This window comes from Cataglyphis hispanica, chromosome 2, assembly GCF_021464435.1.
Source record: "Cataglyphis hispanica isolate Lineage 1 chromosome 2, ULB_Chis1_1.0, whole genome shotgun sequence".
Classification (NCBI taxonomy): Eukaryota; Metazoa; Arthropoda; class Insecta; order Hymenoptera; family Formicidae; genus Cataglyphis; species Cataglyphis hispanica.
The window spans coordinates 7,708,878-7,734,920 of NC_065955.1; the positions used below are offsets into that span (position 1 = coordinate 7,708,878).

At 29.4% G+C, this 26,043-nt stretch overlaps 5 protein-coding genes across 8 annotated transcripts; 4 read left to right on the forward strand and 1 right to left on the reverse strand.

Moving 5' to 3' along the window:
• Positions 1–541: 541 nt before the first annotated feature.
• On the forward strand, positions 542–3,645 carry LOC126858776 (mitochondrial basic amino acids transporter-like). Of its 2 annotated transcripts, XM_050609340.1 has the most exons (4): positions 542–798; positions 1,307–1,573; positions 2,153–2,280; positions 2,406–3,645. In XM_050609340.1, exons 2-4 carry the CDS (start codon positions 1,534–1,536, stop codon positions 3,516–3,518), a joined length of 1,281 nt encoding a protein of 426 aa, XP_050465297.1. In that variant the 5' UTR covers positions 542–798; positions 1,307–1,533; the 3' UTR covers positions 3,519–3,645. The 2 variants fall into 2 exon arrangements, with proteins under 2 accessions (XP_050465297.1, XP_050465298.1); XM_050609341.1 differs by lacking the exon at positions 542–798 and having other exon boundaries at positions 1,553–1,573; positions 2,153–2,313.
• Positions 3,646–4,555: 910 nt separating this feature from the next.
• On the forward strand, positions 4,556–10,188 carry LOC126858760 (kelch-like protein 10). Of its 2 annotated transcripts, none has more exons than XM_050609298.1 (8): positions 4,556–4,876; positions 5,328–5,643; positions 5,714–6,166; positions 6,475–6,644; positions 6,979–7,148; positions 7,671–7,829; positions 8,125–8,329; positions 8,679–9,674. In XM_050609298.1, exons 1-8 carry the CDS (start codon positions 4,650–4,652, stop codon positions 8,962–8,964), a joined length of 1,986 nt encoding a protein of 661 aa, XP_050465255.1. In that variant the 5' UTR covers positions 4,556–4,649; the 3' UTR covers positions 8,965–9,674. The 2 variants fall into 2 exon arrangements, with proteins under 2 accessions (XP_050465255.1, XP_050465257.1); XM_050609300.1 differs by lacking the exon at positions 4,556–4,876 and adding an exon at positions 4,909–4,920 and having other exon boundaries at positions 8,679–10,188.
• A 464-nt stretch (positions 10,189–10,652) lies between these two features.
• Positions 10,653–13,267, reverse strand: LOC126858804 (uncharacterized). Its single transcript, XM_050609400.1, has 5 exons — positions 13,142–13,267; positions 12,394–12,478; positions 11,954–12,000; positions 11,445–11,562; positions 10,653–10,946 (listed from the first exon to the last, which is right to left on the reverse strand). The coding sequence occupies exons 1-5, from the start codon at positions 13,172–13,174 to the stop codon at positions 10,840–10,842; spliced, it is 390 nt and encodes a 129-aa protein (XP_050465357.1). The 5' UTR covers positions 13,175–13,267; the 3' UTR covers positions 10,653–10,839.
• A 1,994-nt stretch (positions 13,268–15,261) lies between these two features.
• On the forward strand, positions 15,262–22,512 carry LOC126858751 (vacuolar protein sorting-associated protein 54). The gene is made up of 13 exons (XM_050609271.1): positions 15,262–15,798; positions 16,072–16,450; positions 16,587–16,689; positions 17,198–17,361; positions 17,538–17,737; positions 17,934–18,119; positions 18,251–18,377; positions 18,483–18,737; positions 19,009–19,431; positions 19,542–19,822; positions 19,880–20,097; positions 20,230–20,443; positions 20,565–22,512. Exons 1-13 carry the CDS (start codon positions 15,701–15,703, stop codon positions 20,824–20,826), a joined length of 2,910 nt encoding a protein of 969 aa, XP_050465228.1. The 5' UTR covers positions 15,262–15,700; the 3' UTR covers positions 20,827–22,512.
• Positions 20,746–25,316, forward strand: LOC126858780 (cytoplasmic dynein 2 light intermediate chain 1). Of its 2 annotated transcripts, none has more exons than XM_050609352.1 (7): positions 20,746–20,882; positions 23,246–23,363; positions 23,436–23,537; positions 23,793–24,119; positions 24,469–24,626; positions 24,711–24,954; positions 25,092–25,316. In XM_050609352.1, exons 1-7 carry the CDS (start codon positions 20,863–20,865, stop codon positions 25,161–25,163), a joined length of 1,041 nt encoding a protein of 346 aa, XP_050465309.1. In that variant the 5' UTR covers positions 20,746–20,862; the 3' UTR covers positions 25,164–25,316. The 2 variants fall into 2 exon arrangements, with proteins under 2 accessions (XP_050465309.1, XP_050465310.1); XM_050609353.1 differs by lacking the exon at positions 20,746–20,882 and adding an exon at positions 22,660–22,906.
• The last annotated feature ends 727 nt before the right edge of the window (positions 25,317–26,043 follow it).

Below are 26,043 nucleotides of genomic sequence, written 5' to 3' on the forward strand. Positions count from 1 at the left end.
TGAATACCCTCTTTGCAAGAAACTTGCGCAAACTTTTTGTGCAATGTAATTTATTGATTCATTTTATAAGCATTGATGATACGTTGCTTCATGTTTTTGGTGTTGATAAATTAATAAAATCATTTAACTTTTGTCTAAAATGTTTTTGTGTAAAATTGTAAATCAATATTTATGAAAATATCTTAGAAAACAATTTTTAGTGACTCACCCTGTATATATTGAATATATGAGACTTGATCAATCTTATCATCCAATGTTTGTGACCCCGTGCTTCGCTCGATCACGACGGTAGGTCGTGTGATAAAATGTTTAAACATTATTAACATATTCTCCATAATATATAGTACACTTACGATTGTATACTATAATACACTTACACTTGCGCTTATGTATATGTATATAAATAAATAAATAAATATATATATATATATATATATATATATATATATATATGTGCGTATGTTAGTGATTTGATAATGTAAATGATAATGTAACGATCTTTGTACCAAGAATAAGTTGGAAGAACCGCCAATCTCTCTCTTCTCTCTCAGTAAGAAAGAAGATTTAACGAAGGAAACACACCCCCAAACAATTTCTTTTGTCGGAATATATATGTTATACAAGTGATTTTCTGAAAAAGAAACAAACAACAAAGTGAATCGCGCGACGAAATTCATTGACAATGTCGTGACATTATCTGGCGAATGAAGTTTTTGACTTCGTTATATTGTCATCCTGATAAAAATCAACTGCAATTTTAGTGAAGTGTTACATATATTTAGAACAATCAATTATTAGGTAAAATGACATGATTAGAAAGCCGTTAAAATTTTTTGTGATTGTATTATTTTACACTATTTTATCATTATATTTTCTTAGACTTTAAAAATCTATTAACAATTTTTATTCATGATACGATATTCGTGATAAGCACCCTAAAGTATATTATGTTAAAAATTATGTGTTTTTAATATAAAAAATATAATAAGCTGTAATTAATTTGAAATGATAATTTATTTTTTTTTTAATATAAGAAAATACATTTAAAAAAAACTTTAATGTTAAAAGGAAGTTATTAGATAATTTTTGCAATAATTTAAAACTTTATATATATATATATATATATATATATATATATATATACATAAAATTATAACAAATAAAATTATCAAAAAAAATATATAAAATCAGTAAAATCAATAAAAATCAATAAAATCAATAAAAATATTTCCACAATATTGTATATTTCAAATATTTTACAGACGCAGAAAATATCATTATTGTAAAATAATTGTTTTTTTTTCAGAATTTTAGTCGAATGTTATTTTATCATTTATACACTTGAAGCTTAATTTAAAAGGATCAATTATATATCAGTCTTTCATGGATTCGAATTTATCGCTTGGTGCTATTAACCGATTTGCGAGTCATACATCTTTCAATGCATACCTGAGAGAAACAAGATTTGAGGACGATTCTCATAGACGCAGAAGATATTGCAAGTGGAAAGATCGCAGATAATACAGAATAAAGATGGCTTGGTCGCTCGATTTCTTCGCTGGCTGCTTGGGTGGTAAAGTGTATTTTGCGCAAATTGAAATATGGCGTTGGTTTGCATAAATTCTAACAATCTGATTACGTTATTTTTTATTTTTTACATAATTGTCTAAACATAATTTTTTTATCAGCTACAAAGTTAATTTCATTTTTCAAAATTTGTTGCTTGCTTGATAAATAGAATTTATGAAAGATAATTTTATCTCAATTATTGTTTGCTGTATAATATACTAAATTTACAATGTCATTGGATTAAATGACGATAAAGAAAAGTTATTTTATCGGATGACTTGGTTTATCACCCAAGTGGAAAACAACACATGTCGAAATAGCGATTTCTCGTTTTATCAAACTTACGCAAATCAAAAATTTAACTAGTATCTTTACAACTTCATAACAGCCTTTTTTATGTTGTATATCGTTTTATAAATAAAAATATATCTGTTGCTAAACCATAATTTATTTTTTTAATTTAAATAATGCATCATGCAGATTTTCTGCATGTATTATAATATATGATACGTTATAGATAATATAAAAGCATTTATATGAATTTCCATGTTTTAACATATAAAAACTATTTTATAAATTGTAGGATGTGCCGGTATTATGGTGGGATATCCTTTGGACACGGTCAAAGTCCACATGCAGACGCAGGACTCCCGCAATCCGAAATATCGGGGCACTTGGGATTGTCTACGCACCATACTCGCAAAAGAATCGGTACTTAAGAAGAGAAATTGATTATAGAGCCGAGTTAAGGAGATGAGAATGTCAAATTTTAGTCCGTTCGTCTTATTCACGGACAAAATCTATTAATATCGCCATTCACGTGTATCTTTGTACAGGTGAGCGGCCTTTATAGAGGCATGACCTCGCCGATCGCAGGGGTGGCTGTGGTGAACGCCATCGTCTTCGGCGTTTACGGGCATACTCAGCGGCACCTGTCCGAACCTGATCGATTGTCGGCACATTTCTTGGCCGGTGTATCCGCCGGGCTTGCACAAACCCCTGTCTCGAGTCCGATAGAATTGGCAAAAACGCGTCTGCAATTGCAATCCCCGTCTCAGGGTGATTCCCGTGGACCGATACAGTGCTTGAGGAATATCTACAAAAAGGAGGGTTATCGCGGTGTCTTTAAGGGCCTGAATATTACGTTTCTCAGGGAAGGGCCAAGTTATGGCGTGTACTTTGTGACTTACGAGATGCTGACCAAGACGTCCTCGAAACAGCCCATCTCGACGCCTCACATGCTGCTGGCCGGTGGGCTCGCTGGCACCGCTTCCTGGGTGATCTCTTATCCGATTGATGTCATCAAGTCACGCATACAAGCGGAAAGTAGCAATCGTTATTCGGGAGCTTTAGATTGTCTCAAGAAGTCCGTACGTGCCGAAGGATATAGATGCTTATATCGAGGCTTAAATTCGACGATTCTTCGAGCATTTCCGACAAACGCAGCGACTTTTGCTGTGGTCACATGGACATTCAGATTATTCGGCGAGCAATCGAGTGAGATACCGCAGAGGAAGGATAGCGTATCGCTAACAACGACGCAGACGAAAAATCGTACGACGAAAGGATACGAGTCTTTCGTCAGCAAATGGAATGTATTTTTTGATAGTATTTCGAGGAACAACGGCTTTGCTACGTCGTATTCAATTGGATCCATATTGCCAATTAGCGGACTAATGCTGGATAACAATATCTGTCTGGTTCACAAATGCAGACAATCAGATTGCAAGCATGACGCATTGAAGCATAGGAACATATTCGAGGAGAGAAAAAGAAAATCGCGAAATGACGAGAGAGTTGAAGAGGATGAATACGTCGATGAGAAAGACAACGTCAAGACGATCGAAACCATGTGTACCTGTAATCTGCAACTTAGTATCTCAAATCTGGATAGAATCTGTCGTGTCGCCACGCCAAGCGACAACCAGGTGACTTCAACGATATGTTAATGCAACGAAATGACTTGTATAGAAAAGAAATTAGTGTACGTAAATTTTTCTTTGACGATTAATTTGATTAATGACGAATGTGTACATATATATACCTATAAAGGAAATTATTTTATAATCCTCATAATTTACGACAATTTGAAATAAATTAATAACTTAATTAATAACAAAAAACTTGTATCAAGCTCGGTATGAAGCAGGAACAGAAGGATCTCTTTTGTCGAGCAGCAGTTTCTGATTGAACGGCGGACATGTAAGACTACATGTCACAGCCAGACGCGACACTTATTCGCTTTTAAAATCATACAAAATAATTTGTATCTCCCTCTTACAATCCCCTCACCGCTTTCATTCCCCTTCACAGCCTTCTGCATTTCTCCACTTCGCGAATCGGTCTTCGATCCTTTCGTTCACGTGTCAAAATTTTGACACATTCCAAATTCCGGCACATATGAACCTGACACACAGCATCACATTCCAGCCATTGCTAATCACTCTCAGCAATTGATCGCGAGCGGGACTTTATCGCAATCACAACCTCATCCCAAATCGAAAAATTATCAAGTCGCAAATTGTAAAGAGTCAATCTACAAGATCGATACGAATTGCTAACCTCCCGCGCGATCACTAAATTCTCAGGAAATAATCATTCTTCAGTAAGTGTAAAATAAATTATTAAATGTATAGGCTATATACATCTTTTTAAAATAATATAGACAAATAGCAAAACAATTCGATCATATATATATATATATATGTATGATTATATAATAATAATATATCACGTAAACACACTTAACCAATATAATTTAAAAACGCTTTATTAATAATTTATTAATAGATTATTTTATTTTAATAAAAAATTGTTAATCCATGCTATACCTTTAATTTTTAATCTTATTAAAATAATTTTAATGTTATAATTATATAATTTTTTTATCATTATTAGTAATTTTATGTAATATCGTGTCCTATTATTTCGCTTAAAATTAATATATACTCACTATTTATCTTTTTTTCCGTAGATCTATTGAAGAAAAACTATTTAATTTATAATAAAAATATTTTAATGTTGTAATTCATCGGGTTAATATCTTCGCGGGGCTACCAAACGTCTCTTCTAATTTTGATATGGATGTAGAACCAAGTACGAGCAACAGAAAAGATGAAAAATGTAATGCAAATAACCAACGTTTGATAGCCGAAAGCGGCGGCCGTTGCATGAGCACACAAGCTATGCAGTCGCTCTACGATTTTCGACAAAATAATTTGCTTTGCGATGCAGTATTGAGATTAGAGGACGGTGGTGTTTTCCCGATTCATCGAGCTATACTTTCAGCATGCAGTACTTATTTCAGGTTTTTAATTCTACCCGACTTATTCTCTTCAAGTTTCACATTATGTATGTGTGTACATATATATATATATATATATATATATATATATATATATATATATGGCAATTATCTAAAAAAAGTAATTTTGTTTATAGTAGGCATATTAGTTTTGTGAAATATATGAATTTATTACTATATGCAAAATTAATGAATATAATAATAATAATAAGAATTCCTTATAATAATAATCCGTAGAATTTTTAATAATTTTATTTGATTTTATTTAAGTTTTTTTTTTCATTACCTTAAGTTTTGTAATAAATTACATTTTCATTGCATTAAGTTTTGTAATAAATTTCTATCAAAATAAATATATTATCTCTTTAAAATAAATAATATAAATTATTATATATTAATTAAAATAAATATCAAATTAATTTTCGCGACTTTCATTGTCCAATTAATTTTACAGGACATTATTCACAACTACATTGCATTCTCGTGAGAAAACCGATGTCCTTCTACCAGGTGTGACGAGCCCGATGATGAATCTTTTGCTGGAATACGCATATTTGCGATCTATTGATGTGAATCGTGAAAATGTATGCGAATTATTGACCACGGCGGATTATTTAAGCATTCTGGGTGTACTTGATCTATGCTGCGACTATCTAAGGGATAATTTGGCGCCGGAAAATTGCATCGGAGTGATGAGATTTGCTCGTCAGCATTTTTGCAAAAAGTTGGAAAATGATGCTTATCGTTTTATTGTAGGACACTTTGTCGAGGTGCGATTAACGTGATATTTTTTTGCATATTTTATTCTCCTCCAATTTCATTATCTTCAATTTACGTCAGGTATCTCAGAGAAGCGAAGAAATTTTATATTTACCCATCGAGGAATTGAAGCCGTTAGTCGGCGCCGATGAACTAAACGTGAAAAGCGAGCAGACAGTTTGGGAATTAATATTGAGATGGATAAATCACGATCTAGAATCTAGAAAAGATTATATAGTGGATCTAATGAAGAATATTAGACTTGGTCTCTTAGACACGCAGTTTTTTCTGGAGAATGTCAAGGATCATCCTTACGTCGTGGGCAATGACGCGTGTAGGCCCATCATCATCGAAACTCTGAAATTTCTATACGATTTGGAAATGATCACCCAGAAGGACGGAGAAGTGCCGACACCGGAAATTGCGCGACCTAGAGTACCACATGAGATTCTGTTCGCCATCGGTGGATGGAGCGGCGGATCACCGACAAATTATATCGAGACTTATGATACAAGAGCAGATCGATGGATCCCGGTAGTATCAATGATATTTTAATGTATAACTTCTTTTTAACACAAAAAATACTGTTTGTTATGCTATCTGCTTGCATAATAATGCAGTAGGCTGTAAAAATCGAAAAATACAAATTATAAGACCATTTGTATAATAAATATATACAAATTGTTATTTATTTTTTATTAATCCATTGATTTCATATTAAAAAAAAATGAACAAAATAGCATTCACGATTCTCTCTATGCCACGTTTTATACTAAAATCGGAATAAATACCACTTCAACAGAGTTATAGCAATTATTTATATGCGATCTTGAGTTTTCTAGATCGAAGAAACAGATCCAACCAGTCCACGAGCTTATCATGGACTCGCAGTGATTGGGTTCAATATCTACGTTATCGGAGGGTTTGATGGGGTCGATTATTTCAACAGTTGTCGTTGTTTCAACGCGGTGACCAAGGTGTGGCGAGAGGTTGCTCCCATGAACGCTAGAAGGTCGAATATATTTCAGAGGGGCTAGTCACTAGTCCTGTGAAAAATTTGTGGATGATATTAATTTTATTGTCCATTTATTTACAATAGAAATAATTAAAGAATGAATAAAATACTACATTTACATATACACTATCATGCTTAAATAAATCATGTACACTTTGTAATTAACCAAAAAAAATTAATTACAATATATAATAAAACTGATGTTAAATAGAAAAATATAAAAATGTTTGTATAGATATTGTGCAAACAATATAAACCGAAATTCAGTGACTAGCTCCTCTAATATCACTGGCAATGAAAGCTCGCATCAGGCTCCTTTCATTTGTCGCAGATGTTACGTTAGTGTGGCAGTTTTGAACGATCTGGTCTACGCGATGGGAGGATACGATGGATATCATCGGCAAAAAACGGCGGAGCGTTACGACTACAAGACAAATCAGTGGTCTCTCATTGCACCTATGAATGTGCAGAGATCTGATGCCAGCGCAACTACTTTGAATGGTACTATTTGAGTCTTAAAATAAGCAGCAATTTGATACAATTATTTTATTTCATTTAGATATTCAAGATATTGGTTGCAGCATAATTTAGCTGCATTAAATACCGACATATCTAATTGAAATGGGAGGGAAGAGGGGGAGGATAAGCATTTTATAATAATTTTTTAATGTGTTACATATAAACACACACACACACACACACACATATATATATATATATATATATATATATATATATATATATATATTAATAATTTTTCTTGTTATATAAACATACAGATAAATAATTAAATTATTAAAATTAATTATATACTAATAATAATAAAAGGAAAAATAAGTACAAGAAAATTATTTATTGAAAAGAAAAGAATGTGTACATATTATAAAAAGAGAGAGAGAGAGAGAAAGAAGACAAATTTTTTTTCTTTATTAATAAATTTTCAAATTTGTTTATAAATTCCTGTCAATCTTATTTTTGCAATATAGCAATCATTTTATTAGTAATATATTCTTTGTTCCATAGATAAAATATATATTACGGGCGGGTTCGACGGACACGATTGTCTGAATACAGCCGAAGTATATGATCCAAACACCAATCAGTGGACAATGATAACTGCAATGAGGTCACGCAGGAGCGGCGTGTCGTGCATATCTTATCACGGCTACGTATATGTTATTGGTATTAAGATTTGTACTTATTAGGAAAGAAATCCTTTCACGGTACTTGCGAAACCTATGCACAAGTATTATATATAGAGAAAAATTTAATTTCGAAATTGTTTTATGCTTAAAGCTGCTTTAGTATGCATTATACTTAGCATTATATTTAGCTGAATTTTATCAATCACGCATAAATATCAGAATTTAATTCAGTGTCAATTAAAAAGGAAAAATGGTTTTCTCGTAATTGTTTATTTTATTCCAAGATAAATATCTAAATGTTGCAAGCAATTTAATAATTTTTGGCTATAAAGGAGGCTTCAATGGAATATCGAGAATGTGCAGCGGGGAAAAATATAAGCCTTCTACGAACACGTGGAGTCATATTCCGGACATGTATAATCCGCGTAGCAACTTTGCCATTGAAGTCATTGATGATATGATTTTTGCTATTGGTGGATTTAACGGTGTCACTACGACATATCAGGTGGAATGTTACGATGAAAAAACAAACGAATGGTAAATTTATGGTCAATTATTTTACAATTTTGTATAAGAAAACAATACTATTTTAAGTTGTATAAACAGCTTACGTAAAAATAATTGCAATTCTAATTGCGATAATAAAAATGCAAATTTAATTGTGACGAAATAAATCTCTATTCTCCAATCTCGGAATCTCGCAAAATTTAATTTTCTGAACATATCTCTTTTATATAACTCAAAATATTTAGAATTTATAAAACATATGACCATCAAATTTACAACGAAAAAGGACGTCTGGTAACACAGGCATCTGATTTCCATTAGTCACTTTTGTATGGCTAAAAATTATAATATTTATTCTTACAATTGCACGCAAACGCAGGTATGAGGCAACAGATATGAATATATGCAGATCGGCATTATCGGCCTGCGTTATCATGGGTCTTCCAAACGTATACGATTATATACACAAGCACCGCGAGCGATTGATGGAGGAGAAACGTCAAAAGCTACTGGCTCACGAAGTACGCCGGAGTCAGCATCAACAACAACAGGAACAGGAGCAAATGAGACAAACTTTGCAGATTACTCAAGCCGTACCAACACCACCACCTCTACCACGAGCAAACGAGAATGATAATAATAATAATAATAATCGTTGGCGTTAAAGTCAATAATTATTATCGTTAAATTGAAGAGATCATGCAACATCTATCTCATTCAATTCATCCGCGATGCAAATTTTAGATTATTGCCAGTCGTACGGAATAATAATCACAAAGATAAATTAAAAAACCAATGTCATTTGATCATCTGATCAAATTGTCAATATAATTGTCAATATTGATAATAGCACAGAGACAACAGTTTATACATACTTATCAATTATATTATTCTTGTCTATTTCACGAAAAGAATATTTTCAGACTGCTATTTACTCATCTTTGTTAAGTTAAATCTTTTTTGATACTGTAGATATTTTCTATCGAATTCTTTTACGATATAATTTTACACATACTATATAATGTCATCTTGAATAATTGAAGTAATTTGGAGGACAAACAGCCATTTTTATCGCAAATATTAATAATATTCTATTGTTACACATAATAATACTAACACAGATTGAAACAGCTGCAACATACATATTGAAAAGACCAAAAACATTGAAGACAAGTAAATGATAAAATGAGGCGAGAAATGCAGAAACAGAGAAATATAGCAACATAATCTGATGAGATATAAAATAATTTTGTAACAGAAAACAACAAATTGCCCATCCAAATAAGCGTTGGCAAAATAATTTCTTAAGTCCGACTTATAACAGCAATGCTCTTTCTACATGTGTAACAAAAAATAAAATTGCAGTAATTCATACAAAATTGTTCTTTATTCATAATAATTATGATTTATCACACAAATAAATGTCTATTGTTTTAGCAAGTTAAATATAAATGGACTAATCTGTAAGGTATACAAAATGCTCTTATATTTTTCTACAAAATTATGTGTAGATTATTATATTTATATTTATAAATCTTATTATTATTATATGTTTTTAAGGATAACAAATTCTTTTATCATAAATGATTAGTTAGACGATTCTAGATGTATTTTGAATAATTTGTTCCCCTTATTAAAAGAATTATGATTGAATAAAGTTTGGCAAATCATCGATCTTTAGCCAGACGCACGTCCGTGAAGCGCTGTAAACAGCTGAACGTTCACTCTCAACGCACACATATCAGGCGCGTGTATCCAGCTGAAGGTCGGCGCTGAATAGCTAAACTTCACTCAAATAACCTTTTTATTAAGAGTTATAGAAAAAAATGATACAAAACTTTTCTTCTCAGTTTTATCTGTTCTATCTGTACGACGGCTGATGCGATCGAATCCGGATACCCTATATAAATTGTAATAATAAAAGAAATACATTTAATAACAATTTTCTTTACTAAAAATTTATATAACTTATATATGTATATATATATATATATATATATATATATGTATTTAAAAGAAATGAAATATTTTTATTGTTATAAACAATTAAAATAATAGAAATAATAAGTAATTCCTTTTTTACTGTACTATATAAAAAATTTAAAAACTATTTAGAACGAGTATAACATAATTAAATATTATAAATATAATATTTTATTACATTTATATGTAATAATTTATATAATATTAAAATTTATATAATAATTTATTATATTCATATTGATATTTATATTAATTTTATAACAATGATTTTTAAATAAGTTTTTATGTAACGGAAAAGATATATTATTTTTACAATATAATTGTATCATATTTATATAAGAGATAGGTTTTTATATAATTCTAAAAGGATTATCATATTTTATTGAAATATAGGCATACAAGAAAGGCAAAACAATTGATGAGACAAGAAGATTTTACATAAAGTTCTGGAAAATGTATAGTTATAAAGGCAGAACTATTAATATTTATCATGCACGGGATTGCTGTATAATTATTACTTTATATGTATAATATGTAAAAGGAAAAATGTGCTTTTTTTATCGAGACACAATTTTCTTTAAATCAAATACATTTGCGAGAGGCATTATGCACTGTATAAACATCATATACTCATTTTTCTCATTGCCTTTTACGCCTCGATATGCTGCAATTTGGAATAAAGCAAGATATTAAAAATAATTTACAAAATAAATACTGTATTATATATTTTTAGGATAAAGCTAGGAAATAAAAATTAAAAAAATTTTGTTTTAATTATAATTTCTGAATATAAAAAAAGAGTATTAGAGACAGGTTTTTATATAATTCTATAAAAATTAAGTATCATATTTTATTGAAATATAGGCATACAAGAAAAGTAAAACAATTATATATATATATATATATATATATATATATATATATATATAAATTGTTTTACCTTTCTTGTATGCCTATATTTCAATAAAATATGATACTTATTCTATAGAATATATAAAACCTGTCTTATACTTTATATACTATATATATATATATATATATATATATATATATATATAAACAATAATATCATATATAAGAAAATAGTAATTTAAAATAATATATAATAAGTTACTATGTCAATTATATACAAAATATATATTACTAAATGTATTCTATTAACCTTGATCCATGCAATCGGAAATTTTCGTTTTTATTTGACTTAAGAGATTCGGATCGGAAATGATATCATCCCAAATTGCAAAATTTTCTTCTTTTTTTAATCTAAGTTGTTCGTCAAGCTGAAGGACCAATATAATAGCATTAATAATATAAATGCATTTTTATCGCATTTTTTACAACTTTGATTGTTGAATAATCTCAAGTAGAGCAATTGCTTACTAAAAGCATCATTATACACAAATAATGATTCAAAATATGCATTTTTTTAAATCTATGATATATATGATTATATGATTGTTGCTATTGTCAACTGTTTTGTAAGCAAGATATATTTTTTTTTACAAAAGTTATGCATTTAAATTAGTTATGCATTAAATTAGTATACATTAACATAACAAATATTATTTTAATTTCTCAACTTTTTTGAATTATAAATAATAGCATGTTAATTAAATTGTATAAATTATGTATATCTATTATTATTATCTATATTTATATGTACAAACGTACTAAATCATTTTTTTGAATATAACATTTTACTGTTTCCGGTGTAAAATCTGAAATGTATAAATCACAAATTTGAAAATATAATTTTATATTTGGAAATTAGATTGATAAGTCTAAAACTTGTTTAAAATTATTTAAATATACACTTTATTTCTTTAATATTATTTTCTGTAAAGTAGAATTCTTGTTGAAAAAAGTTTGTTGCATTTTACTATTAAATTTTGTTTAAATGTAGTAAATTATATAATCAAAGAGAGAAAATTAATTCTTTGCCTTTTTTATTTTGAAAGAAAAATATTAAAGCTTATTTTAGAAATACCTATTGGAATTATATTTTTAATTCAAAAATTGAAATACAAATACTTTTTTCAATTTTGTTCAATAAATATGATATATATACCCATTTAAAAACAATATTTAATTATTACATTATCGATACTCACTCTGCACATTCAATTCTTTGAAACAACTTGAGAGATCATCATATACTTTTTTCACTACTTGAGGATTAATGGCATAAGAAAAAGTCTGAAAAATTAAAAAAAATTATTTTTATTATATTTTCTAATATTATTCATATTCGACAAATTATTAGTGTCTGTGAAGTTAGCACGACGTTTTACAAATTTCAAAAAAATATTAAGAGTTGTAATAGCACTTTCCATAGTTCTATAGTTCCTGATAAAAATTAAAAAAAGTTCCGCATTCCTTATATTAAAAAATCAAAATTGAAAAAATGTCATGCTAACTTCGCGAATCTAGCACGACACTCTCCTCTCTAAAGTATTAAAACGCGTTAAATTTTATCATTTTTGGCAAAAGTTCCCGATAGATCTAGTTAAGTTCAGCAAATATATGCAATTTTAAAGCAATATTCTATCAAATAATTTTTAATGAATTTTTAATATTTCGCCCAGCATGACATTCAGTGAAAAAAAGAGCATTCGTAAAAATACGTAAAATTATGGAAAAGTACTAAAATTTTTGGTGTTAAATTTTTAAGAAGATTTTACTCTACTTACAATAATATCAAAATGCCAGAATACAGAAAGCGCGACAAAGTTGAATTTACTTTAGATTCTCTTTAATGACTTATGTAAAAAAGAAAAAACATATATCAAAATTATTTCTTTTATTCCATCATATATCGGCTCAAAAACTGCTAATTTGTGTATTGCTTTCAGCACTTACCAGCAGACATGTCATGAGCACGAAAGTCTTCATTCTGCTATTTTGGATTATAAGATGCACTGATTCTGGTTTTTTCTTATACAGCAGTATTTCAACTGCAGTATCGACATTTGAACTGTTTTTATATCTAGAAGCTGCTTTTTATTATGCATAATATGCATAATAATCTTGAAGTCCTTGGTATTGAAGTGGTTAGTTTCTGATGCATAATCTTGAAGTCCTTGGTTTATGATGCATAATATGCATAATAATTTTGAATTCGCCCACTGTAATGGCACGAGCTCTCTTATATTTTTAATTATATCTACAATGATTGATGATGTAATTAATATTAATTGCACATGCGTATTAATATATTATAGGAAATACTGATGTTACATTAAGTAGAACAATTTGATTTAATCGATTTCTTGACATCATACACTATTTAACTTTCTAGATTACCGCGTCATCTATATTATTTTTTATTTGTTATTAACATTACTGTATATAAGTTTTATATCTTTGTAAAATTTATATATTGTGATCTATTAATTAACATATATTAACATAAGACATTTTTCTTATTAATATCTTGTCAGTGTCTTGTAATCATTAAGAAATAATTCATGTAAATAAATTCAAGATTTTTTTAGATAAATTTTAAAACTGCTGCCATAGTTTTTAATATTTATAAATGAATTAGAATACTTTATGTTATATTCTAATTTTAGTAACAGATCGCAGACATAAAGAAAACGCTCAGAAAAATAAAAAGCATTCAGCTTTTTAATAACATTTAGATATAATTATTTATATTTAGAAGATATTCACTTTAAGAATTTAATAATAGCATACTAAAGTTTATAATTAAAATTGAAAAATATATTTTATAAAAAGATTGATAGTTGTTTAATTCATTGATCCAATTTTAATGTTACAAAACAAAACATTTGATCTAATCAATGTTTAATCAAAATATCCTCTATATATAAATAAGAAACAAAGGAAAATTTTCCAGAATTTATCAAGTACATTGCGTATTGTATATTTATTATACGACGAATATAATTTATTTACAATTTTACATGCAAGAATAATTAAATTGTATTGCGTTGAAGATATATTAAAAGATTTCTATTTATAAGAGTTTAAAGTACAGTCTAATAACAAATTCGATACTGACATTGAATTATGATTTCATCTTAATTCAATGGAAATGATATGTACGATTATATGCACGTATTGTATAATAACTACGCAATATGTAAAGTATTATCAAGTATGATAATATTTGGAAAATTTCCGTTGATTTTTTATTTATATATAGAAGGCATTTTTAAACATTGATTAAATTAAATGTTTGTTTTGTAAAATTGGATAAATAATTTAAACAAAACTTTTTTAATCTCTTTGTAAAAGGTATTTTTTAATTTGAATTATAAACTTTAGTATGCTATTCTTAAAATAAATGTTGTCTAAATATTGTCTAAACGATAATAAGAAACTAAACACTTCTTATTAATAAAAAACAAATTTTTTGCTATAAAAATTTACATATAAATAATAAAAATTAAAATATAATAGTACATAACTTAATATTTTAGTTATTTTATTTAAACTGTTAAAATATAAATAAAATCAAAAATTTATTTTTTAAAATTAATGATTTCTTAAATATAGTTAAAAAATATTAAAGCTGTTACTTATTTTTATCATAAGAATGTCAATTCTATATATTTTTTTAGGATTGTATAATCTAATTCAATATTTGTTTTTGCTTCAGCATTTGAATGAGTGTTTGCATATATTATTGTTGAATCAATCATATGTTGTATGTTATAATTTATAATATACACAATATATTAAATCTTTAAATTAGAGTTTGTATACGAATCAATTTTATCTATTGTCAATGATTGTAGATATAATTGCAATCTGGAGCCAAGTCTGGAGTCGATATATTCCAAGAAGGTCAATGTTTTTTGCGACGATCTGTAGACAAGGAAAATCGGCATAACATAGAAGGAAAAATGACAGCAAATTCTTCCATTCACCAACACGCCATCTGAAGAAGACTGTAATAGTACGTTTCATTGTTAGTTCGATGTTCGATAGTTCGATTCAGTCTTGCGCGTGACGCGTGACGCTGGGGACGCGTTCACAATGTCCTCGAGAAAGTAATAACTCGTGCTCCGATAAATACGAATTATGAGTCATCAGAAATGCGCGGCGCATTGAAAACAATGACGCATAATCATTAACATGATTTGCATACTCTGTTTACAAATAATAAAAATTTTATCGGAGGGTTGAGAGAGAGAGAGAAAGAGAGAGAGAGAGAGAGAGATCACATGTGAGGGGAATATTATTAGTAACCTTCCCTAAGCCGGCTGTCTCGTTTTTGAGTTGGCCAACGTGTACGTATCGTAAAACGTGTGTATTTGTAAGTGGGGACGTGTACGTGCTAAAAGTGGTCGTGCGTGTGAGGAGAATCAGACTGAGAATCTCTCCGGCTAAGCAATGCTCCGAAACGCGCCTCTCGACATCACGATGGTGAGCTGAAGTGACATACGGGCAATGGCAAAAATTGCAAGAGGATCCGACTCGGTACCCATGGTTTTCGTGTGCGAGCATTGCACCAACCAGACATTCAAGCAAATACAAGACTTCGTTAGGTGGGTCCATCTGTCTAACGTCTGTCACTCACGTCTGCTCCGTTTTGCTAACACGACAATACATTTTGCAATTTTTTTTTCATAATTCATCAATAATTTAAAGTCACACTTTAAAATTGTATAAGCTTTTAATGTAACGGCTGATTATACTCCAGAAAACGCATACTCGTGCATCACTTTAATAGTATTTGAAAAAATACGCCTATCATAATTATACTTAATTATACTTAATTATACGTATATGATAATGTTTTATTTTATAATTTATTCTAGGCACTTGAGAGATCAACATTGTTCCAGAGAAGGTGGATCTTTTGTGTGTCTCTATGGCTATAATGAGGTATGCACTAGTCTTCCGGTGGAAGGTGTCTCTGATAAGGATTATATAGCACATGCCACTAAGCACGCAGTTATGCAACAGCAACGAAAAAGCAACGGCCAATTATCCGAGATTGGCTCGTCATGGACCGTCTATTCTGCTGCGCAAAATTTACCTGCTGTCTTAAATGATCCGTTCAAGGGAAAGCAGAGTAATCTTTTAACTCGTACCTGGGGAGATGGATTTGTGGAAAAAGTAGACATTCCAAAGAGTCCTTACCTTCCTGAGATCACAATGCAACATTTCGAGACATATTTAAAAAAAATTGCTAGGGTAATGAATATGCTTACACTAAGCTTACAATAAGCAAACAAGTTCTTTAATGAATATTATGTTTAATAAGTTACAACATGTTTTTATTCTATGTGTAAACAATAGAAAAATCTATATTTTACATTTATTCTTTCAGAGATATCGAAAACATTCGCGTATGAACTCGAGCTCAAATAGGCCGGCTACTCCGAATGAATTACTCCAAAATTTTCCGAATCTTAGGAAGGTGAAATCATTGGGTAAGGGTCTTTAATGTTTTATATATTATACATAAAGGAAATACTTAAAAAAAAGAATAATGGAGATAAATTTGAAAAGTATTTATAAGAGTAAATTAGCCTTTTTATGCAAAAAATTAATTAAAATCCTATTTCTCATAAACAAATAGTTAAAATTCTTTATTTCTCTCAGCACAATGCGTTTTATTTTTTTTTTTTAGAATAAATATTTTAATAATTAAATAATATTCTATTTTTATTATAAAAAGTGTAACATCTTTTTATTAAAAAATAAAATTTGTTTAAATTCAATTAACAAAATTTTTTTTATGTAATTACATACAAGTTTAATTCGCCAAAATCTCTTAAGCTTCAATATTAGATTTAACTTTGTATATATCTCGATTTATATAGTGATCAGTTACGCAAACTTATACCTATCTGATTTTTCTCTTTATTATTTCACAAAATATAGTATAACTTTTTTTAAATATTATAAGAACTGTAACATATTTTTCTTTTACTTTAGATCGGCTGCAATTTGATTTAGCTAGTATTCCAAAGATCTTTTTAATACCGAATTTAGATCTTTCACAAAAAGATAATTTTGATGCAGTATTTCCGTTTGCGAAAAACGGTCTTTTAAGCGAGGAATGCAATATTGTTTTGCACGTCAAGCAGATGCAAGAAAAGGTATGGTTATAAACGGAAGAAGAATAGACTTTACTATATCTGTCAATTTAAATATTTTATCAAATTATAAAAATAATAATTTTATAAATATATACGTAAAAATTAATTACCAAGATTAATTACCAAGATTAATTACCAAGAGAATAATTTAAATTACATGCAATATTTTATAACAGCTTAGTCACTATCTGGATATTGTGGAAGTCCGAATAGCGGAGCAAGTCGCTTCAAAATCTCAAGCCTTTTTCCATGCAATGACATCTCATGACGCGCTTATGGAACAGCTCACTCAAACTATTACGGTTTTGAAAGCTCTTAGGAAGAATATTCATCAAGTCGATAAGTATCTAGTCAAGAATTCTCTGGAAATTTTACGGTGAGTATATGCACAGCATATGAGCCATTTATTTTAAAAATTCCTTAAACGAGTATATATTAAAGAGTATATCTTAAAAAAATATAAAAATTATATAACAACTTGTTTAGGATATTTTGCGCGGATGTAACAATAATATATTTAATTGCATCAATGTAAATATTATACACAATATTTTCTTGTTCTTTATATATAGCCTAGAACGTGGTAGATCTAACAGATTATTGGTACAAGAAAAATTAAAACTTATGGCAACCGTGCATCAAAGCCAACCTATGATACAATTACTGCTATCTACGCCAGATTACGTAGCGGCATTAGATCTTATTTCCACGACGCAAGAAATTCTCTTGCAGGAATTAAACGGAATACATAGCTTTAGGTAAACATGCAGAAATTCCGAAAAGATTATTTTTCATTACCTGTTGTATGGCCGCGTAATCTTCTTTAATGAATAATTAATGAATTATCAAAACGTTACATACGTAATTGTTGTATATTTATTTGATTTAGACATTTAAGTTCTCAATTAACTGAAATGGAGAAACTCGTGGACAAGATGCTGACGACTGAATTTCAAAGATACGCGACTGCGGATCTCAATAGACCATTGGGTGGCGAGAATACCGTTTTAGACGGTGTAAGTACTTGCACAAGTTTTCGTATTGCAATCTATCCCTAGTTCGTAGCAAACAAACCTTCATACATCTCTTCCCAGTGAGATCATTTGTACCTCAACGAACAGGATAAACTGGTTTCCATCATTTCTGGTCTACTACGTCAGAAACATTTTCAATTTGTGGATACGTACAAAGAGGAAGCTGTGACCACTATAAGAGCCTTAACGAAGCAACGGGTGATAGAGGCTTTGGCAGCGAGCGACTGTTGTAGCGATCAGCAAGCGGCAGCTCTTGAAATCGGGGGTCTCTCTTTGACGGAAAGATTAACTTTGCTCCACAATACTATACAATCTTTTACATCACTTCTATTACGAGTTAAGGTATATTACAATCTGGATAAGTTGTAACTCGTATTCTTATTACGTTACATTATTTATAACATTAAAGAAATTTTTTTAATTAATTTTAAATATAAGATTTTGTTTTACTTACACTCTCTCTTATGCTGTAAAATATACAATTATAAAAATTAAACAACACCAAATATTATGATTTTGAGATTGTAACGATCATTATTTTTTTCAAGTTAGAAAACGACTAGTGTTAGAGAACGACTTATATATATAAAAATTGTGTAAATATTCTTATTAGGCAGTTCATGATGTGATGAGAGATACAGCGGACTTGTCAGCTGAACGTTTATGCGATGGCTCATTTGATGAATCAGTACTTGATCGATTACTTACTCAAGAAGAGCATACGCGAGTAATTAACAAGCTCACTGATATGATTATCTCTGTATGTGATTATTGCCACGAGCGAATGGGCAATCTACTTTCGGCGGGAACAAACGAGAAAGATAAAGTTCACAACGACAAGATTATCGCTGATAACTCGCAGAATAAATTAGAAGAGAATAAAGAATGTCAAGCGTGGAACGATAAGGGCTCTTGGTTGAGCGAGAAAGCAACAACCGCTCAGGTTTGTCAGCTGGCCAATATGGTAGAAGAATTCACGCACGCTTGCGAGAAACTTTGTGGCAAACAGTGTACTGCGTTACGATCGGCATTTAAGGTAATTATTATTTAAGTGTACGTCACACATAATATTCGTACAAAATTGATCTTAAGCGCTGTCAAGTAAACTAACTCTGCCATATGATCCGTGACGATCTTTTTTTATAGGCACAAGCGAGTAAATTTGTACAACGTTTTCATAATGAACGTAAAACTAAATTAACGCTGCTATTGGAATCCGAAAGGTGGAAACAAGCTGACGTGCCGTTAGAATTTCAATCGTTAGTGACATATGTATACAAGAACAAGTGTTTTCCGCTTAAAATGTTTACGCGCGAGGATGGCACGAGAAATGAGAGCGTAGAAAATTTTATTATGGTCGGCGATGAAAAATTTGCCGTTGTTGGTACTGCTCTGATGCTTGTACAGATGATACACGAATACTGCAGGTAAAGACAGTGTCTGTTTGTAAATTTTGCATAGTATGACGTACAATCTCTTCTTAGGACCGGTAGTGAATTGGTCGCCTTATCTGGTACCATAGGAAGACAATTAGCCGAATTATTAAGACATTATAATTCTCGATGTTGTCAACTAGTTCTGGGTGCGGGTGCAATGCAAGTCGCAGGCTTAAAAACCATTACAAGTACGATTCTTGTATTGGCGGCGCGAAGTCTTAAGCTTATATTGTGGCTCATGCCCTTTGTCAAGACGCATTTCCAAGGTAAGTCCACGTCGTGTATGTGTGATATAAAATATATCAAATATTTTTTATCAAATCAAAAGCAGCTTCAAATAAATACACGAAAGAAAGGAACAGAGAATATCTATCCTCAATACATATTTTAATATATAGCCCTCACAGAACAAAATCCTAGTCGAGGATTTGGCACATCTGGTATAAGTGGAGGGGTAGCTTTATTAGATAGCGTTGAAAGGGATATTCGCGCGCATGTACGTGAGATTGAAGGAAAAATTCTCACTATCGTAGATAATTTGCTGGGTGGACAAATATCCAAATGGACAGCAAGACCTCCAGTGCCATCCAGATCTTTCAGAAATATTTCTAGGTAAATGTCTCGATATATTCAATTATATGATTTTTAATATATATATATATATATATATATATATATATATATATATATATATGCTTCTTCTAAAATGTATACATCTTTTTTGCTAACATAGTTATCTAATGAAACTTCACGAAGCCGTCTCTGGAATTTTGCCTACTGTCGAAGTACAATCTCTTTATCGCACGGTAAATTCATCATTCAAGGAGAAACTTAGGGAGCAATTGGTTAAAATGAATATAGTGAACAATGGTGGCCCGCAGCATGGTGTGGTCACGTCGGAACTCACATTTTATCTCGAAGCCTTGAGAAAATTGAAAGTTCTACCGAGCGAAGAATTAAACGATGATTGGATGAGTGACATATGGACTAGATAACATGCAGAGCGCGTGATATACTGCATTATAGAAGCAATGAAATATTATAGAAAAAGGTGACTAATCTCTGTGACACACGTTCGTCTTCCTTGTATCACTCGTTATATCTGAAAAGCATGAAACATATGGTATCGACGTTCACCGATTGCCTGAGAGATTTTATAAAGATATTACTTGCATTGAATTTATGATTCGTAACATCGTGAGTACTTTAAATAATTGATGCTAAATATCATGATACATATGTGCTGAAAAAAACGCGATACAGTTTCGTTAATTTGATGTAAGGAAAATAACAAACATAATGTTTCTATAAAATAGAATATTTAATATTAAAAAGTGAATTTTTCACATATAAATGATATAATCATAACTTATTTCCTATTATAATCCCGACAATATAATTTCTTTTTTAATGAGCAACTTACATCATACACTTACTGTTTTCATATCTAATATTATAATTTTGTGGTTACGTGTAATCATGTCATACGCCTCTCCCAAATATTTTTACCGACCATAGTGTTCAAGAAATTACTATAATATATATATACATTATTGTAGACATATATATTTATAGAAATTTTATTTTCTGGAACAAATATATATGTGTCGTAGATGAAAAAATGGCAGAGAGAAACAGTATTTATTTTCATGCAATTTAGTATTATTCTTTATAGGCATTTCGTTGTATTATGATGTCTAGCAAAACCAAGCATAGCAATTTGTAAGTTTTTTGTACGATATTGTATTTCGTATACACGCAGCTTATATTTCCAAAATTATTAGTCCAAGTCGTTTTTTTAAAAGATATTTTTTCGTAACAAGAATTTCAACAATAATTAGATTGAAACAAATTGTACAGACTACAATGTATATAGAAAAAATTTAAATTTAAATTTAAAACAAATTTAAATTAAATTTTTTTTAAATTTAAAAAAAAATTTGAAAGATGAATATGACTGCTTTAATTGTTATATGTTTATTATGTAATTCTTGCGTTAATTATAATCAATATTATAAAAATGTATGGTGCGCGTTTAAAAAAAATATAAAAAAGTGAATGCTCGTCATTTTAAATTCTTCAGAAAAAAACGCTTATTACTTAATATTAATATTCTTCATAATTTGTAATATCGCAACTCTTACATAACAAATAATATACTACAATACCTACATATGAAAGACAATGTGTTCGTAATTATGAAATATTTTTTGTTTGATATTCTAAAAAAATCCTTTCGAATATGTACTGATTTAAAAAATGTGGAGTTTTATTACCAATTGTAATGTACATTACATTCCTGACTTCTTCTAGTCTAAAAGTTGTATATAATGTAAGAGAAAATATACAAAAAGTAATCAATCTAATTTATAACAGATTCATAAATTTAGAGGACTATGCGAGAAGATTATAATCCAGCAAAAATAAATATTGTAAAATCCTGAAAACATATATTCTTTATCTTATCGAGAAATCAAAATAAAATGAAAGTAGTCAGAGTTGATTATCATAAAAGATATATCTCCTCATGGATATTTCTTTACTAAGACTGATGACCTCGCATTAGATCATCGCGCATACGAAGGCGTTACGTAGAAAAGCGATTAAAGATGTAAATTGTTATACTTTGTACTCTCTTGCATAATGTATTATAAACATTAAAGAACACAAAAGATTAATAACACTGCGACAGTTAAAAGATAGAATAATATAACACATTATTTAAATGGAAATAAATTCTAATGCCTACTAAACTCTGTAAATTAAGACTGGATTGTAGAAGACATTGTAAAATAATATAGAAATTAATTATTTATTATTTCTAAACATCGAATACTGTGCTCTATTGCACACTATATGTATATACATATACATACCGATTATTCACATCTGCAATAATAAAAATACAAATTTACATCATGCAAGAATAGTACACTAAATGATCGCTCACCTATCTCTATAGTAACGAAAAGTAAAACATGTTCATAACCTAAAGAAACATGGAATTGTGCGAATACAACTACAATTTGTAGTATCATCCTTCACTATTTTAAAAACAATGTCAGCAGAAAATCGGTGATTAATTTATTCTGTATATATTTAATTCGTTAGCCCTTTTTTGTATTATATATATTAAAGAAACATGTATTATTATAATATATTATTAAATTAAATGATTATATCAAACCATTAATCTAAGAAAATCTTTATAAAAATGTTTTTTTTTTATTTAACATATTAGTAATTTTACAGTAATAATTCACAAATAAGAAATTCGAAAAAAATCTATACATGATCTTTTAGTACAGATATATATATAACATAATAAATGTACGATATTCCTACTACTTGTTATACTTGTTATCATATATTTTTGACATAGCAGTATAACTTATAGTAAAGTTGATTTTATAGTGAGGAATCTATGCGAGAAACCGCATTACGACTTGCTATAGAGGAAGAAAATAGACGCAAGACTGATCCAAATGAAACTCACGAACGATCCATTATTATCCTTGGCAGTAAGGGAATTGTAAGTGATAATATTAGGGAAGTATTATGCATCGCATCGCGACGTATTTTGCATATTTAGTTGCGTTTCTAGGGTAAAACAACAATGATATATCGATTTCTTGAAAAAGATGAAAGACCAAAACCGACTATAGCAATGGATTATTCGTTTGGTCGTAAAACTGTGAAAAGTTTAGTAAGTGATATACGTGTTAATTACATTCATTTATCTTTCTCTTGTTTTTCTGGTTACATACATCATACATACATACACACACAAATTTCACAAAATTAATTTATTTACATAACAATTATTTACAGCTTTTTCAATATATTTATAATTAAAACTTAAAAATTTATATTTTTATCAAAAATGCCTCCTGCTAATCCATTATTAAATTCTTAAATATATAAATAATATACCACACTGTATGTATGCGCGTGTATGCAGGTGAAAAATATAGTGCACGTGTGGGAAGTGGGTCACTTGGCTTCTTCTTTAGTATCCGTCGCAATGACCGGATCTACATTAACACATTCTCCTCATCATACTGTGATATTAATAATGCTGGATTTATCGCGACCAGAAGAATTATGGACTTCTTTCGAAGAAACTCTTTCTATACTACGAAACGGTTTGAAAATGAGTTATGATTCCGATACAATTAAAAAATTACAGGAAAAAAGAATAGCAAATATGAAAAAAGATATAGAACGCGGAATTGATCTGTTCCCTTTGCAGATGTGTATCTTAGGTGGACGATATGATGAATTCAAGGTATTTTATATACATATTTCTTCTTTTTCTACATTCAATATCTGCTAATCCTAATTCTAGATTTTTATATTAAAAATCGCATTTTTTTTTATCACAGATATGATAGATAAAATAAAAAAATGCTACTAAATTTAATTCGAAGATACCACAAAAATGTTATACAATTAATTAATATTGAAAATTTAAGTTTTTTGATTAATTTCAAGAATATGTATATACATATATAAATTATCAAAGCTAATTTTTTAATAAATTCTAAATTTTTTCAATGAAATTAGCATATATCTCGTAACATATTTTTGATAGTTAAATAAATTTATAATAATTTTTATGTTGATAATTACAACAGGAATTTGACTCGGATAAAAAAGAATTTATTGGTAAGATACTGAGAGCGATAGCTCACAATCTAGGTGCAAGTCTTTATTATTATTCGTCTAAAGATAAATTTCTTGTGCGACGACTTAAAGATCTATTATCTCACTACGGATTCGGTTCTTCACTTACGTAAGTCTTTAATATTTATAAATACTATGCACTTTCTAGCGAATTTTAACGTTTACTATTCGTTTAAATTGATTAAATCGCAAGGGAGGAAAAGTGCACAGATTATGAAAAGCCATTAATGATACCAGCGGGTGCGGATTCCTTCGGACGAATCGATTTGCAGTTCCCTCAAACGAGACCATCGGCAATTTTAGACACCATCAAACAGATCTACATCTCCCGCATACCGCAAGTATCGAGGAACGACGAAAGCACTTTGGAGGATCCCAGCAATGATCCTAATTTTAATGAGCCCATTATCGATAGACTGAGAATGCAGCGGGAAGAGGTGTATATCTTATCAATCATGATTGTTTTATAATTAATAATGTTTATTTAAAAAAGACATAATTAAAACATTAATATTAGTTTTAAGGATTATAAACTAAATAGATAACGTAAACTAAATCGATAATTTCTTCTCAGGAGATCAGTGTACTATTGAGCGATATGATGGAAGGTCGTATGCCGCAAATTCCTGTGCCTGATCCAATTTAAAGAGTACATCTATTTTCGCTAAGCATCCATTGCGTTTTTAAAGCGATAAACGAAAACGGCTAGGATAATTTGGCAAAGATAATTTATAATATATTCATTTAGAGTGTAATCCATAACATATGCAAAATTAATAAAAAACTATTTCATTCGCGATTATGTATGCATACAATAAGATATTTTTTTTCCAAAATTACAAATTAGTAAAAATTTAATTAATTCTTTACTATAAATCGTTCACATTATTTGCGAGAGAAAAAAATTTTAGGGTAAACCTGTCTAGCGAGTTTAAAATCTGCATCAGCGGAATTTTATAAACGTTTCCTTTTCGAATTCTTTCTCTCTCTTTCTCTCTGTTGCACTAAAACTACATCATTTTTTTCTGCAGTGAACGTAGAGATGTGTAAAGATAAGAGAATCAAATAGCCGTCGGTAGATCCGCTTCTCGAGAATAGAGTAAACTGATAAGAGAAGATTTGTAATATCTTTCCTTAAAAAGAGATGGCAAGAATATAATATAAAAGAGCACACATTATATATATTTATATCTGAAATATCTCTTTCTTTTTTTTATGATATTAATTATTTATGGTATTAATTTAATTCTTACTTATTTATGGTAGAAAAGATAAAGTAATGACATTCAATTTTAATAATTATTCTATAATAGTATATATTTTAAGAGAAAAATATAATTAAAAGAATTTAAAAAAGAAATCTCTATAAATTAAGAAAGAAAGAAAAGAAATAGAATCATCTATTTAACGTTAAATTTTTTAACTGTAACTTTCATTACTAAATGACCAATTTCTTTCACATCTTTACTTTAATTCCTGAATTTTTTTTTTATATGTTAAAAATGTAGCGTAAAAAAATTGAGAAA